Here is a 12,866-nt window from a genome sequence, read left to right on the forward strand (position 1 = left end):
TTCTCATGGTCAAGTATATGTGGCGCGTTCCAGAGTTGTAAAACCATCAAATTTATTTGTTTATACCCGTCAAGGATTAACCAAAAATCCAATGACATTAAGATACATTAAATTTTTGTACAATTTGATAAATTCATATGTTATAAAATAGTTTCAACTTTCAAATTTTTAATTCACACAGTCTCTACATTTAACTTCCCTCATATAATACACACTAACACACTGTCGATTGTAATAACCATATATGTAATGACAATAGAAATTGTAAGAACTTTTCAATAAAAATCTAAGCGGTCGAGATTTGGAATTTTTGAGTTTAAGATATCTGTCGTGTCTGCTGGTACTATATAAAGTTAGAGAGATAAAGGAAAAATTAGATTATAGGATATTTCATCATTAAATTCCCCGTCGTTGAGCGTGAAAGAACCTAATTTATATCTAGAGATTAGTGACTAGTATAAGATCATCCAAATGTGTGTGCTTACTTGTATCACATCAACTCTTTGTTCTCAATACCTATATCTATCAATTCAATTTACTATCTTCTTAGTATTCCAATGAATCTGTAGCCAATTAAACTTCTCTGTGAAGTAATAGTTTATTCCTTCTTACTACTTTTGTTCTGCTTCTTTCAATTGGAAAATAGTAGTAAAGACCGATAAAAAATATTGAACTTTGAAGTTTCATCAAACAGGTAATAAAGGATGTATATTTTATGGTAGCAAACAATTAAATTTTAAACGTTTTGTTTCTTATAACCCTATTTGATGACCCATTAATGTTTCGAAGTAAGATTAGAATCATGTCAGTCATGAATTTACATATAATACTGCAGTAAACTGAATTGCATGTATTTAAAATGAAACCAAAAGTACATAGCGTTTCATCATTTTGTAATCTCACGCAGCCAGGAATGCTGCTTTGATAAAAATAATAAAAACTGATGGAATGTTATCAAAAATGTCATTCCTTTTTGAGCATGTCGAACAAATTTGATAATAATTGTTTTATGTTATAATATAATGGTAGAAAGTAAGGTAGTAGTAGATTAAAACTGTATCAAAATCCCTATGTTTGTCTTAGTTTTTTTTTCTTAAGACGAAGTCTTGTTTCTTCTACTATTCAGCCTCTTGAGAAGTTTATATCCAGCTTCCGTGCCATCTCTTGGGAGGTTGCCCGGGAGAACTCCTTGAAGTTGATTTTTCATCCTTTGTCCATTTAGCCCATCATTCTTTCCTATATCCTGAATTTTCAGATCCTCTCTTATAGCTTTCTTCAAATTTGGGCTCACTTCTTTAATAGTTATCAATGGTTTCGTCTCTGCTGCTCTCATCATATTTGTATATGCAGACTTCACTATCGATGGACATATATTTGTTTTTCCATATGATGTCCCGTAAATAGCCAGCGATTCTTGATGCTTATTTATTTGCGTTCGTATCTTTTGCTGTAAGATTTTGGCGCTTTTGATCTCGACTACTAAGTATGTCCATTGTATACACTGGTGAATGGGGTTGGCGTTCACAGCTAGTTTACATCTATTGCTGTTACCATTTATTCTGTTTTTTCTTCTACAAATATCTGCATATTGAGGTTTTCGGCTGTTTGGAACTGATATAGCAAACGCTGTGGGTCATCCTCGTTATCGGCTATCAATATTGGTTCGTGTGTGTCCTGAGGTGGGTTGAGAAGCTTCAAGGGTACTGTAGCCGGTTCTAAATCCGAATAAAAGAGGAGAGTTGATGGACACATACCCACCATGAAAGAGATTCAAGGCTCAAAGAACTGCTAATATCCTTTTGTTGCTAAATTATCTTGATTTTAGGTGTCTTCTGATTGAAAATTAGTTTTTACTTGTTTCAAAAACTAATTGATCTAAATTCAAGACAATTTAGAAACAAAAATATATGAAAGTATCTAAAAATTGGGAAACTTAAAAAATCCATACATTTATGTTTATTTGGCGACTATCCAATGAAAAAATTAGTTGACTGTGAAGAAATGTTTGATTTTACATTTTCCTTCTCTCTATATACATATTCCAAGGAGTCTCATTTTTTCAAACCTTCTAAGGAATGAATGCTTCACAAACTAAGTTCCTGCCATCACTTTTTTATTGATCTGCAATTACATTTCACTTATGGGTTTTCCCAATATTGGTAAAAGGAAGTTATCGGAAATATTCAGATCAGATGAATATGGCTGATAAAACATTTCGGTTTTTTTGTCTACAACAAATGTTGAAATGCACAAAAGATGTCAGCAAATCGGTATAAGGCTGACCAGGTATTGTTTTTTCTTTTTCGAGAAAAATAGTAGAGATTTTACTTTTGTAAACCTAAGAGACTGTGACGATGACCTTAGGAATTAATCCCCATAAAAAAACTATTGTAACCAACCACACCAAGAGCTTAATTGATGAGACGTTCTTTGGACTAATCATGATATACAGAAACGTAAATGATTTTAGCAGTTATTTAACTTTTTATATACATATACGTATACAGAACATTGTGTTGGATATTTAAGGCTCTAATTGAAAATACACCTCTGCCTAAAATTTTGATTAAATTAAAAACCATTACCAATAAATAAATTTCTAGGAATAAACATTTCTAGAATTGAAATATATGACTAGTATTCACTGCAGAGACCAAAGTGAAAGTACTAAATACTCAGGAATCTACCTAGACAAAAAACTTAAGTGGAAACAACACTACATTGATTGATAAGGAGAAAATGCAAAGTCCTTATCTACAACTCTGTCAACAACTCCGTCAACTAGTAGATGCTTCATGTTATGTAACAAATCACACCATTCACGTGGACCTGGAAATGCTCAGTGTATAAGAAGTTATCCAAGAGAGGATCATCAAATACAACTAAACTATAGAAACCCACCCAAATCTACCACTAGAGGAGTTGTTAACGCCACGAAACGCGAAGAGACTGAAAAAAAGTTAGCTAATAGACTTAATATGAGGGCAAATTAAACCAAAGAAAGTAAAAAATATTCTGATTGTTAATAAAAACTTGTTATAATAAAAAAAACTGCAGAAGCAACCACAACGAGAAGGCCCTCTTTCGGTGCTCGGAGAGGCCAGTCTCTGCTACAGTCTTGATTAGCGACTCTTGCTTTAACTATCACACCAAAAAAATAATGTAAAAACTGCATTTTCACCTATTTACTAAAAATTATAAGTAAAGATCAATTGGAGACGAATTAAATACTACATACTGAATTTCCCACATTGAGCAGATAGAGCCTAGAAAGAATAACATGATATTGAGTTATATTATCATTTTCCTCTCTCAATGGAGTAAAATACTTAGAATTCTAGGGAGAAATAATTAATAAAACTAGATTCCGTGAGTACAAATTTGTTTTTCCACATAGAAAAATGTGCAGAACAAAGTCTATTGAATAGTCATCGTAGTCCTAAAAGGACCCACAGAAATATATTTCCATTAACAAATAATTGGTTATTTGTTTACGTGATTTCTATAACGAGTGTGACTGATTTCCAGTCATAATCATATCAACGAGGGAGATGTGTCCACCTTGTCTTTCACTCTTTGGAACACTTTATTTTTGAAAATGCGTGGTTGGTTTCAATTAATTCGATAATATTAAGTAACTTTCAAATTATTTGATGAATATTTTTAAGCTTAATGAAATTTCACTCACCGATAAATGAACTAACACGAGTTTACTTTCACTTTTATGAATATACATTCATTTGATGACAATACCTAAACATAATATCATGTATCAATCTCCATTAACGTTATTTAAATTAAGATAAATTTCAAGAAAAGAATATATAAACTTTCCCACAAGAGAAGAATGGGATAAAATGAAATCTTAAGCTTCATGTACATTTCAACAGGAGCTGGTGTATTTTGAATGGAATTGAACATCCAAAAGTCTGATAGACTGAAAACTGGATGCAATATTTTTAAGTGGGAATATACACAATAAAAAAAGCTACCAGGCTGCTACGAAAAAGCCCTAAATCGAATAGAAGCACAAGAATCTACTCACAATTGTGGTAATGAGCTGTGGCGAGGCACTATCCTTGATTCATGATACTGAAATAACCTTTTGTTGTGTACCAGAACACTATGAGGTAAGGGAACTTCGAGGGAGATGAGCTTGTAGAACGAGAAGAGTTGATCCCGAAAAGAAAGTAACAGTAATAATACGGATGTAATTGTTGAAAGATACTGTTGACAAAGGATTCAGAGTCAAAAATCAAAATATATGATCAATTGCATAATATCCAGAGCGATTTAGTCAAGGTTCTATAAAAAGAAGTCAAAAAATATAATAAGAGTCACGGAATACCCAGTCTCGAAGATCATTGAAAACAGACAAGTGCTATGGTGAAGAACTGACGATGTAGCATCTATGCTACCGGTGCCATGCCTTGGCGGAAAACCGCGCCAAATGCTGGGGGTAGACCCAATAGACTGACTCGAAGAAACAGCAGAATTAGAAATAAAAAATTTTTACACTTGGTTGTAAATGCAAAGTAAGCTAAAAACGGGAAATAAGATGGATAGTTAGTATTTAATTCGTATGTAATTGATCCTTAATTATAATTTTTTGATATAGAGGTGAAAAGGCAGTTTTTGTTCAATATTAAATAATTTCATTCCTACATTATTTTGTTGTTGTTCTAGTTGAAGCAGATCTAGAGTTGCTAATCAAGACTGTAGCACAGACTGGCCTCTCCGAGCACCGGAAGAGGGTCTTTTCGTTGTCGTTGCTTGTGTAGTTTTTTTTATTATAACAAGTTTTTATTAACACTCAGAATATTTTCTACTTTCTATGGGTTAATTTGCTCGCGAGTGTTGGATAATCTAACATCGATAACGTCTTGGTGAGGCTTACCTCCAGTGATCCAACCTCTTATATCAGGATATTAAGTTTATTGGCCAACTTTTTTTAGTCTCTTCGCATTTCGTGGCGTTAACAACTCCTCCAGTAGTGGATTGGGGTGGGTTTCTAAAGTTTTGTGGTATTTGATGATCCTCTCTTGCATAACTTCTTGTACAGTGGGCACTCCCAGATCCACGTGAATTGTGTGATTTGTTACATACCATGGAGCATCTACTAGTTGACGGAGTATTGTAGATTGGGATCTTTGAATAATATTTGCATTAGATTTGCAAGCACAACTCTATTCCATATAGACTTAATGACAGATTTGTAGATAAGGACTTTGTTTTCAAGTGAGACTTTGGATTTTCTCTCTATCAACCAATGTTGCTTTTTTATGAATACTAGTCATATAATTTAGTTCTAGAAATGTTTATTCCTAGAAATTTACCTACTTTGGTTAAAATTTCAGTCAGAGGTAAATTTTCATTTAGAGCCTCAAATATCCAACCCAACGTTTTGTATACATTTAAATCACATCAATTCTCACATATTCCGGTGGATTAACGTCTCATTTTGTCAGAGATTGTTGATTAACATCTATTGAATCCGATTGATGTCGAATCACATCAATTCTTACATGTTCAGGTGAATTTAAGTTTGTCAGATATTATCGATAAATATCCATTAAAGTCGATTGAGGTCGATTGTCACTTTAAGTTGATTTCCAATTTCTACAATGTAGGACGACAAATCTAGATACAAATTTCCTATACTAACTGAGAAAGAGTCATCGATTTAGACAGTTCTTCTTTTAGTACAAAGCAAAAGAGATGATTAATAAGTTGTTTCTGCATTCATATCTGAACAATCTTTAATAATTCCACAAAAATATTTAGCTCTGGTAGAGTGTGTTGATTAGTTAATTTAAAAACGAATATTTTATAATTAGCTAAAAGCTAATGTTATTAATAGTGTATCGACCTAAAAGTCATTAAAATCGGATATCTTATATGCTTTACATACTTTTACTTTCAGTGAACAAAACGTAAAAGTGAGTAAGATTGGATTGGAATATCTAATAACAAACAAAAATTAAAATAAAGCCACATTATTGGTAAATAGGAACATTAGAATTCAAGCGTCAATAGCGGAAGGATTTGAATTATTTATAACATTCTAATATAATTACGAAATGATTCATAGGTAAAGAGCCAAATTGTAACTGAACGCTCAGAGGTCAAAAATAACGATACTCTCTTTAACATTAATAAGTATAGTTTGGAAAAAGTTGTATTTATATTTGTTAATAGATTTTTCGACAGCTGTAAGGACGAATGAAATATATGAGGATTTTAGTTAACTCGTGGATGTAGTTACCAAAAATCGCGTATGGGTAGTTGGTCTTACAACTAGAGCTATGAGAACATGTCCAGCGCTTGCACTTGGAGTGATCCTAAATTTTCCACTTCTTCATAAATTGATGGAGAGAGTAGCGGAAAAAACTTTTCTTGTGCTATTTAGACAAGGTCGCAACACCCTTCAGAATATGGGATATTCTCAAGGAGAAAATTTAATTTTGAAAAGAAATTTATTTCCAAATTAAGCTGTTGAAGTGAATGAGATTCAAACACCATATAAAAAATGTATGGATATGCCAGTGTACGGATCCACAACCAAAAGATCAGAATGTTTAGAATACACCAAGTATGCAATTGAAACATGTATGGAGGTCAACGTGTAAAGGAATTATCGCGAATTAACCATAAATGCTCTAATCTTTAATATAATAAGAGATTTGGGAATGCCTGGACAAGTTGAATGAACAAGCAGACAAAATGAAATTATCCTCCAATGGATTGTAAAATAGTCTGGATTGGAGGTGACTAGAATAGCAGACGGACTTCCTAAAGTAGGGAAGGATAAACCATTGGTAAGATCTGACCCAGAATCGGTTAAAAGATATTAGAGAAAACACTGAAAATAAGTAGATAGGAAAAAAATTGTTAGTACGACAATGTACAGGACATTCAGTCAGGATTTGTAACATGTATCGACATCCCTATAGAAAAGAAATAAATAACTAGATTATGAGTAAGTATGAACTTATAGCTGTGAGGACGAAAAAATTTCAATTCAATTCAACGACGTTAATGTCTCATCAAACTTTCTTCGATTTAAACTTCAAATTTGCATTCAGCGCTTGTATAAATTATTATAATAAATTAATGGTTATACAACATAAATACTGCAGGTACTAAACAGTTTGAAAAAGATATTTGTATCTTAGTTGAAAATAGATATGACTCAAGTGGAAAGGTGAAAGGATTGCATAATCCAGAAGCATTCATATACAAGGTGACTCATAAGTAATGTAACTTCACGTTTAGAAAAATGGGTTTTGTTTCTCATTGGGAATTTCGTAGGGATTTGGAAATTTCATAATATTCTATTTTCTATGAAAATTAAATTGATTATTATCGATCAGTTCCCAATATTTCTATTGAACATATATTGCTATCAAAAGCGAAAAACTATTTTGAATCAATGAGTGAAAATGTGACTAGAAAATTCCGAATAAATCCATGTAAATAAGCTATTTTTCAATATAATGACTTGACAATTAATTATGTATTGAAAGTTAATGAAAATCTGCATTCATACAAAGGAGGAGAAGATTAGCCATAAACTTTCTAGATATTTGAACAGTTTTTTTCATAATTATTTATCTAAATGTTGCCAATACTCCTACAGCATTAGTACGTATCACTAAATGACCAAATATTTTGTGGATTTCTCATTTGCAGTCAATAGATAAATAATATTCCAATATACGAGAGGAGTAGTAAGATCTCGATATCATTTCAGACAAAAGAATTCTCAGTTCAGTTGAAAATTCTCCATAATTAGCGATTTCTATTTAATAGAGCAGTACTTTTCCAGTTTTTTTAATGATACCCTTAGAACAGAAGTGATGATCATGAATTGTAAATGGGAACATTAATACAATTAGAACAGAATGCCAAAAGAGAGACATTGAAGAAAATAAGGGAGCATGAATGTCTTGGAACTATATTGGCAAAGGATTGGAACTTAATGGCGAAAAACAAATTGTAAGAAGAATGAATCAAGGAGACTATATTACTCAGTAAAAAAACTATACTGGAATATGGAGATATTAAAATTGAGGTGAGTTTAGATGAATACAATTGAACTAAAGCAGCTAAGAAGAATAGCGGGGAAAACGAAGTACGGCAACAAAAACAAGAGGCAATATTAAGAAAAATATACAGATAACAAATAAATTGATTATTGCTTTACAACGAACATATGAAGACTTACAAGAAAAGTTTAACAGGAAGTACTATAAAGAGAAGAAGAAATATACTTATAAGAAAAAGTTCGAACAAAAATAAAGAAAATAGGTGACTACAAAGAAGAAACTTCACATGAAATGATAGATTTAAGACATAATACATAAAATAATACTGATTCCTAGAGTTGAAATAGCAGAAGAAGAAAATGGAAAAAAGTTTTGAAAGATGAGTTTTTGGGATAAATAATAGCCATTGAAGTATTATATTGTTCGATCTAAATATTCTCGTTATCGATTATTATTACTTATCACCTTTAATATGAGCCTGACAAAGTAAACTGTGACTAATTCTTCATTACACATTGGCACACCAACGCTTTGTTTTCAATTTGTATTATTCCATATATATTCCATCAGGTAAACAAGAAATCCGGTTCTAAAATTTTACTATATTAGATCATCAACCAGCGGTAAATGCTTCCTTAAATTCTCAATTTTGGAAAATCGAAAAATGAGGACGCTTTTCGAGTCCATTGAACTTCTTACGAGCTTGGTTTGGTTTCCAATATTCATTTATTCATCCGGATATAAGCATAAATTCATAATTTAGAAATTATTGAGATCGAATTGGAGTAAATTTGAAGGAGAGGATTTATTTGAATATTTTGTTGTTCAAGTTTGTGATTTGAAGTTTTTTGTTTTTGAAAGATAAAATACAATTTCGGATACGTGCCTCTCCTATAGAATGTTGTTTCACATTGATATTTCTCTTCTTCCTTGAATATTTTTGTCCTTGAAAACATCGACTTTTAATCTTTGGAATATTTTTCGCGGGATTTTATAGTTTTCCCTTTTTTGTAGTGTAATTTTGTACTTTGGACCCCTGGCCCACATATGTTTTGTTTTTAATTTGCTTATCGTCAACTAGAGTATTGCCTGATGTCTTCAAAGGTTATGGTGTTATACATCTAATAGAGTTTTGGCTACGAACATTTTAAAAATTGTGAATAATAAGCAAATTTCCTTTTGTAATCCCTTATTTGAATAGACACCGCTGGAAAGTGATTTTTATTTTATTATGAGGCTTTATCATCGTAGCCCTTATGTTTTTTGTGCTCATAGTTTTACATAGCTCAAATTATTGGCAACAATATATTAATAACCAATTGAAATTTTTATAGAAGATACGAATTCAACAATTTTTCAGTAATTCATATTTTTCGGTCAAGATATTAGTCTAGAATTAACTCTAGCTTTTATTTCATTAAGATGTGTTTTAATCTGAAATCGATACTTTTCATCTTGAGTTATTTTAAAAATTTTATCGGTCCAGTGAATATAGCTTTTTACTTCAGATTTCCATTAAGATACCTCACTTTTCTTGATTGATTTGGCCAATATGTGCTTCTACCCTTTGGCCCAATACCATCCAAATTAGAGGGTGGTAATTTTTTTGTTGAAATCAACCGTTGTAAGTTGTAAGATTTAAAAAGCCATTCTCAGCACAAATTATTGAAGTTTTTCCAGAAAACTTCCAGAATTTTTGTTACAAAAAGCCTATTTATAATCGATTTTTTAAAAATAACTCAACAATTATTAATTTTATCGATAAACCTGTAAAGAGGTTAAATGTTATGTTCGAAAAAATACGAAGAATATTTTTTTTTTGGTTATAGTTCTAATACAATACATGAGATTTTGAAAAATTGAGAATTGAATAAGAAAATACAATCAATTTCACGAAAAAATGTAATGAATCTTTTTTGAAGAACTTTAAAGATCATTCAAATGAGTCTTAAGACTTTGTGATACATAAAATAAGGAAGTTATAACGATAAGTGCTTCTACTCTGGGGGTTAATACCACCTAAACTAGAAAGTGGTAATTTTTCTGTTGGAACTAATCGATAAAAAAAAGCATTCTGAGCACAAATTGTTCTAGAAAAATCAATACACTTATACTCATTTGTGATTGAAATTTTGAATTTTTGCTTAAAAAACCTTATTTTCAATCGATTTTTTAAAAATAACTCGAAAAGTATTTATTTTATCTAAAAAACTGTAGAGAGGTTAAATGTTGTTTTCGAGAAAATACAAAGAATGGATTTTTTTGGTTATAGACCTAATAAAAACATAAGATTTTAAAAAATTGGATAAGTAAAAACAATCAATTTTACGAAAAAAATGTAATGAATCTTTTTTGAAGAACTTTAAAAATCATTTACTCTGCGGATGAATATAATCCAAACTAGAGGATGGTAATTTTTTGTTGCAACTAATCGTGCTAAAAAACTGTAAATAGGTAATTTACTTTTTGAAAAATACCGAGAATGTTTTTTTTGGTTACAGACCTAATACAAACCATAAGAATTTGAAAAATTATAAATTAAGTATAAACAGTCAATTCTAGGAAAAAAATGCATTGAATCTTTTTTAAAGAATTTTAGAAACCATTCAAATGAGACTTGAGACTTTTTAATACATAAAATACTGGAGTTATGACGAAAATAAGACAGAATCCCTTCATTGCATGAGAAAAAACCCTTGATATTGTCACCCTAACTAAAATAAAATATGAAAATCACTTTAATTGAATACATATGATAGGATCAAAAAGTTTGAACGGTTTGTGAACCTTGATTCTGAGAAATATTATGGTTAAAATGGACACATTTTTTTTATTTTTATAAAAAACTGTCTTCCATTAAAAATAACTAAATATGAAAGATACGTTAAAACTGCTAGAGAATAAAAAGATTTTTCTATATCATTATTTTTCTTAGCTTCAGATATAACAAAATTCACAGTAGCGTGTGTCTGGTATCGTCTTAAAGCCCTTTGAACGTCTTTCTTTTGAAATTAAATGCATTCCAAACCTTTTTAGCGTAATAGATTATAATCTTTCCTACAAAATGTTTTTTAATCGACTACCTAACTCAACTCAAACACTATAAAGCATATCAATTTAACATTAGTAACATTTTTGTTCTATGAACAAAAAAACTTTCTAGCAATAACGGAAAATTTTTAAGGGTGAAAGAATTGCGATAAAAGAACATTTGAGTTCAATACAATACAAAGAACACTTTTAATACAAATTAAGTAATATAAAGTACTATTATTTTATCATAAAAGGGTATTAGTTTCTAAGGGTTGAAAGACATTGATTATAGCATAAATAGAATCCAAAAACATCATGTTATCTTTATTTTAATCTAATAAATGTATATTCAATTTTAACAATAAGGGATAGTTTTCCCCCTTTACAATAATTTGCACATATTGGCATAGGGTAGATTTTAAAGTGAAGGATGAGGTGATACCATATTTTGCTCGTTGTTCTCTGGACTATTTATGTTATGTAGACTTTGGTCAACAATAAAATGCAGAATAATTACAATAAGATTCGTTTTTTATCACACATCTGCTTAAAGCATCTAATCAATAAACATTTTTTACTTAAATAATTTAAAATATATTCGAACAATCCTCAATTTCTTTGTACACAATATTTACAAGTATTTGCGATCATGTATTCAAATATTACAAAACTTTAAGAAATTAGAGAAGTTGATATTGCTAATTATCTATTAGAATAAAATGTTCTCCAACTAAACAAATGCCTACATAATTGATAAATAGCATTTCCTCTTCTTTCATATTATATAAGGATTAGTGAAAAATGCAAAACTACTAACCAGAATGAAAATGTAGTACCCCAACATATTTAAAGTTTTCTATGGCTGTTTGTAAACAGTAAACAAACAACGTTTGCCTCACGCACCAAACCGCACTCTCTCCACAATTCGAATGTATACACAAAACTGATCGGTACCGCTTTTCCGTTCTGTATATCTGAATTGTTTCAGTCCGGGTACTCTCTAGTGCCGGCCGTCGCTGAAAATGTAGGCGTACCCCGCTAAAGCAGTCAAAGGTCGCAAAACAATGCAAGGTTGTACTTGTGACGGTTTCAGTACCCACGGTGCATATGTGCGAAAATAGGGTATACATATAAGATTTGGATTAGAATTTCGATAAAATTTTGATAATTTGAAGTTACTAGAGGAAGAGAAATGTTTTATTGTTAAAAAATTGTTTACAATTTGTAGACCAAAGCTTGTAAAAACTAAAAAACAAATATAAAAATAACTAAATTAAGAAATAAAATTTCAATATACCGAATAAAACCATAATGAGAAACAAAATTATGGGTAATAGTAATAGGTAATAGTCCATAGCAAAATTAAACCAGTATACAGTATGCCCGTCATTAAATATTATTATAAGAATAGAAGTTTTCCATTTTCCAGTAAATATACCCTCAATCTATTGTAGAATACGGGAAAAGATGATATCGATTTGATTTCAATTGGCAAGTGATTGTGCATTTTTTGGTATAGTAAAATATTGAGCCTTTAACTAATTCTGAACGTGGAGTAGGTAGGTGAAGATCGTTATCCGCGTTTCTAAGTGGATAGCCGTGCAACGAACTTTCTGAAATTGAGAAGCGTGCTTTCGAATTAGGCAAACGGATTTAAAGATGAATAAGGAAGGAAGAGTCAGAATTTTTAATCTTGCATCGAGCTCTGCTGTTTATTGCGAGTAAATATCTTATAGCTCTCTTTTGTAGATTGAAGATTAGCTCAAATTGAGTCGCACCACACGT

The 12,866-nt window shown here is 30.9% G+C and overlaps 1 protein-coding gene across 1 annotated transcript in view; it reads right to left on the bottom strand.

Moving 5' to 3' along the window:
* LOC130891251 (uncharacterized) overlaps positions 1 to 12,076 on the bottom strand; it is an 83,182-nt gene extending 71,106 nt beyond the window's left edge. Inside the window, exon 1 of the mRNA XM_057795883.1 lies at positions 11,899 to 12,076. Within this exon, the coding sequence (XP_057651866.1) occupies positions 11,899 to 11,925 (27 nt within the window). The 5' untranslated portion in view covers positions 11,926 to 12,076. The remainder of the gene's footprint in view (positions 1 to 11,898) is intronic.
* Between the last annotated feature and the right edge of the window lie 790 nt (positions 12,077 to 12,866).

The sequence above is a fragment of the Diorhabda carinulata genome, chromosome 3 (assembly GCF_026250575.1).
Source record: "Diorhabda carinulata isolate Delta chromosome 3, icDioCari1.1, whole genome shotgun sequence".
NCBI lineage: Eukaryota > Metazoa > Arthropoda > Insecta > Coleoptera > Chrysomelidae > Diorhabda > Diorhabda carinulata.